Source organism: Oreochromis aureus, linkage group 22 (genome assembly GCF_013358895.1).
Source record: "Oreochromis aureus strain Israel breed Guangdong linkage group 22, ZZ_aureus, whole genome shotgun sequence".
Classification (NCBI taxonomy): Eukaryota; Metazoa; Chordata; class Actinopteri; order Cichliformes; family Cichlidae; genus Oreochromis; species Oreochromis aureus.
Window position 1 is genome coordinate 7,160,820 of NC_052962.1, and position 4,905 is coordinate 7,165,724.

At 40.9% G+C, this 4,905-nt stretch overlaps 1 protein-coding gene across 1 annotated transcript; it reads right to left on the minus strand.

The window, feature by feature from the left end:
• On the minus strand, positions 1–2,937 carry tbxta (T-box transcription factor Ta). Its single transcript, XM_031741721.2, has 8 exons — positions 2,640–2,937; positions 2,100–2,364; positions 1,666–1,800; positions 1,495–1,556; positions 1,348–1,409; positions 1,060–1,233; positions 843–966; positions 1–749 (listed from the first exon to the last, which is right to left on the minus strand). Exons 1-8 carry the CDS (start codon positions 2,822–2,824, stop codon positions 491–493), a joined length of 1,266 nt encoding a protein of 421 aa, XP_031597581.1. The 5' UTR covers positions 2,825–2,937; the 3' UTR covers positions 1–490.
• Between the last annotated feature and the right edge of the window lie 1,968 nt (positions 2,938–4,905).

Consider the following 4,905-nt stretch of genomic DNA (forward strand, 5'->3'; position numbering starts at 1 on the left):
TTCACTTTAGCTGTGTGATGTCAGCTGGGTGGTGACACCACACAACCATGTAACAAATATGCAATAAGCATAGAGGATTTACTAAGAGCAATAATTTCTGACTGTGCAGCTATTCTAAAGCTTATCTCTTTAGAGGGAAACTGACTGATTGTCTTCAATTTCAAAGTTCTCTCAGCTTTATTCAAGTCATCTTGTTCAAATATCTCTCGGGGTGGGCAATTATTATTTCCCAATGAGCTGCACGAGAAAGTGGGACTGTTATGGAGAGCCGCACTCTATAGGCAAATTGGTGTGGCTCTCCACAACAGTCCCACTTTCTCATGTGGCTCCTTGGGAAAATTATTTGCCCTCCTCTGCTCTAAGCTGTTTCACAAAATCCTTTTAGACGTAGTGAAATTTCCACATATTCTGCAGGAGCTGCGTTCATGTCTGTGGTCCTGCTCCAAATGCCTCCGACCCCTGTAGATGTTGGCCAGGTAGCTTCAGCTGCTCAGTAGGTCTGAGCTACAGGCGTCCAGCTAGCAGTCAGCCTGGCAATGGAACTCTCAAACTGGGCTTCCCCGACCCCAACCTCACCCAGGCTGGGGTCGTACATTGGGGAAGGTGAGGAGACAGGCAGTGAGGAGGTCAGGCCTGTGTATGAAGAGCCCCTGAGGAACTGGGAGGTCAGGCCTCCAGGTATGGAGCCCGAAGCCGAGCCTGAAGGGGTGAGCGTGGTGCCAGCTACTGACCAGAGGCTAGGGTACTGACTGTGGACCAGAGAAAGAAGAGGGTTGGAGTGACTTATTGCTTCAGTGCTAATTTCCCAGCCTAAAGTACAGAATAAAACCAAATAAGCTCACCTAGAATTGGATGTGGAGTTGGTGGTGTGGGACAGAGTGCCCATGCCTGTGGAGTTGGGGATCTGAAGAGCAGACCAGCTGTCATGAGTTGGCAGAGCCCCTGAAGTGTTGTCCATGTAGTTATCTGGAATTAATATAAAGCACCACAAATCAAATTTGATTCCAGTTCTTTCATTTATTTATTTCATCAATATACTACGTTGACTAGGAGTCTTACTTGTGCTGGTGGTGCGGTGGGGGTAGTGGCTGGGGTACGGGGCCGCTCTGTGGCTCCTCAGGCTGGAGTAGCGCTCGCAGTAGGTTCCAGAAGAGTGGCCTGTTGTGGTGCTGAACTGAGGGGGGCTGCTGCTGGGGCAGATGGGACTCTGGCCTGGGATGAACCAACCTCCAACTGTGGAGAAAAAAACGCGTACAACTGAGTCACGCATGGAAGCTGTCAGAATTAAAATATATACATATAACAACCAGCGTCAGCCTTGATGCAAAGATGCCATCCAGTACTCACTTTGAGAATATCCAGACTGTTGACTGTCTGTGCTGTGATCGGACACTTCTTTATGGTCACTCCTGCAATTAAAAGACATGATTAGATGCTACATAAGAGCATGCTAACTTGACTCATTGAGGAGTAAGTTGAGTTCTCGGCCTTCACCTCTCCTTGGCATCCAGGAAGGCTTTAGCAAAGGGATTGTGCTTTATCTTCAGAGCTGTGATCTGAAAGAAGCAAATGGCTGTTAGCATTTCAGTCAATATGTAAAACACGTAAGCACTGATAACAGTTTCAGATGGAGATTTATCCTCAGGCTACTCTAACACCACTGACCTCCTCATTCTGATAAGCAGTGACTGCAATGAACTGTGTTTCGGGGAAGGACTGGCTGCTGATCATCTTCTGGATGCCTCCCACCTTCACGATGTGTATCCTCGGCTCATATTTGTGCAGAGAATTCAGCATGATCTGTAAAGGAACTGATGTCACTATTTCATCTTTTTTTCCACTCAAGAGAAGACAACAAATGATATCAAGTGAAAGTAATAACATTCACTGAGTTGCGTATATTAAAACAAATCATGTAATAACTCCAAAGTAATCCAACAGTCTGAAAAAAGCACTACACTACATTTTGGTGTGTCTAAATGAGAACGGTCATTAAATATTTAAACATATCCTACGATTGTTTCTTAAAAGAAAAGTTTGGGGGGGGTTAAGTTACTGTTATTGTAACTAATAATTAAAACTGTGCGTTTCTCTCTCACCTGACCGCCGCCGTTTAGTTTATTGGAGAGTTTGACTTTGCTGAAGGACACCGGCGCTTTCATCCAGTGCGCTCCGAAATTTGGGGAATCCGGATGGATGTAGACGCAGCTCGGGCTCTGGGGTTCCGGTTTGCCTCCGGGAACCCACTCCCCGTTCACGTACTTCCAGCGGTTATTGTCCGCGGCGACGAAATCCAGCAGTACCGAGTACATGGCGTTTGGGTCCAGACCTGTTACGCTGGCCCTCAGAACCGGAAACATTCTCCTGAGAAAAGAAAAATAAGAATTTAAGGGATCTGTGAATTTACACTTTACAGAGACAGTTTAACAGAGTTTAATTACCATCTTTTAAACCCGCAAAGGCCTCAGAAACAACATAAACAGCGCTCCTTTGCTCACGTGTGTCCGATTTAAAAACGTGTTTTTATACATTTTCAATTTAATTTCAAATTTGCAAACACCTTTAAAACGCCGCTTGTAAAATGTGCCCGGCCCCGTTCCCACAGAACACCACCACGTCTCCCCACACGCTGGGCCTACCTTCCTGTCTTGGTGACAATCATCTCGTTGGTCAATTCTTTAAACTTGTTCCATAAGTCTGCGTCCTCCAGCGTCAGTTTAATATCCCTCTCGGACGCGTCTCCCTTCTCGCTGCCCTTCTGGAACTCGCTCTCCACGGCGCTGAGGAGATGCTCCAGACGCTGGTCAGGGTTGGAAGAAGTCATATTTCCAAGGTGTGTCAACAGACCTAAATCCGAAGGGAAGGGGCTCAAAGACTGCGAGACAGGCCCGAGTAGATAGTGGTTTCTATACCTCCAGGCCTCCTCATTTAAGGCCCTCAGGGACCTCATGGGGATGTGGGGCGTGGTTTATTGGCAGACTTCTCCGTCTCTAAACGCCGCCCCACTTCACACCGAACGTCTTTCCTTTATAATTTATCAGTTTCTTTTCTTTCTTGTGAAAGAGAAACACGTGAAACACATATTTCTTTCAACCAAAGTCCACGTAAAAAATCTATTTATTAAATTTATGGGATCATCAAATTCAACGAAACAACTCCGATGATAGAAAAGAAAAACTTCATGGGTAAAGAAAAATATCTTGCAGCTTGTTGCAACTGAAGTCTTACACATTCAAAGCTGTGCATGCAAAACAAAAGAAGGGAAGCGAGGAGAGGGAGCCGTGCCTTTGAACTCAGTTGCATATTTGCAAATAGTGTTAATCTTTTGTTGTCTCAAATCCACATGGGTAGAAGACCGGTGTTTACTGAGTGAGGACCATTAGGGGAGACTCTGCGCTGCCGTCGTGCCAAAGTGTGGATGGCCCAACAAGTGATGGCTGAATTTGCATAATGGGCCCTGGAAACTCTTTCCATGGCAGTGATATTAAATATTTCAGAAGCCCTGGATCTTAAATACTTATTTAATAAAAACTGTGTAATGTATTTTAAACCAAAAGATTTACACCCAACGCAAAATTTGAGCCCAAAAATGGGAAAAAATATAATTAAGTTAGTGCAGTTTTAGAATTGCTCCTTTACTTTTCTTTTTCTGTTCTGACATACAACAAACAAACAAAAACAGGAAAAAAATTATATGAGACCCACTATTTTATTTCTAATTGTATTTCTGCTAATTAGAAAGGGGTTTTTTTTTGTTTTGTTTTTTTTTTAACTCTGTTGCTATGATGCCATGGGTGCCATAAAGTTGTTAAATGACAAGACATCGTTCTGATTTTTTACACTTAATACAGTTAAATAAGAAAAAAAAAATTAACAATCGTTTTAATGAGAATCAAAATCATGTTTAAGTTATACGACATAGAAAGATGCACCACGCAGTTATATAAAATAAAAAAATCAAATAAAAACTATAAAATTAAAAAATTAAAAAAACATAAAAAATATTAAAAAATGAATCTACACAGTAAAATGTGTACATTAAACAGTCCTGAAATATTGCTTCAGATTAGACACAACATGCACATTGTTAACCCTTTAATGCCTGAACCATGAAATAATAAACATAACAGCTAGAAAATGATTTATTAAACTTCTAACACATATTTTAAAAAATTAATATTAATTTGCATGTATGAGTTTTTATTTGCATCATATTTGATTTATTTTTTGATTCATTTTTTTTTATTATTTATTATGCAATTTGTTTAGTATTTGGGGAAAAAATCACAGAGGACAAAGAAATCTAAAAAACTCACAAAAACTGTACATATCAAATATGATGAACTGGGCATTAAGGGGTTAAGCATTGTAATCTCTGATGGGTAATAATATAACACAGAAAAGCTGCATTTTACCATACTTATACTTATAATGGTTTATTTTTGCCACTTTTTATTAATTAAAAAATAAATAAACCCTGCTGCTGGACATTCTCTGTATGTGGTTTTCAATGGTGGGAAAGCGACACAGTTTACTCATTGCATAATCTGAGGTACTTTATTACTAAAAGAGGTATTTTCTCTGTAAAAATGCAACAATTTGCACACATTTACAGAGCAGAAGCTTGAAATTAAACAGTGAACCTTCTCACTGGGTACCTGACCTTAATGTCATTAAGGTCATTAATGTCATTAAGGTCAGGTTCAAAATGTTTGTTTCATTTTGTTGGCACATTAGTCTCAAAGGGTTTTACAGATGTGTTTAGGACAGCTTTACATTTAGAAATATATCAACAGACAGATAAAGCTGACTGTCTCAGTGCTGTAAGGATCACAGGTGAACTAAATAAATGACCTCAGTGACAGAGAGACAAGAACAAAACTGCAACGTTTGATGTTTTGTTTT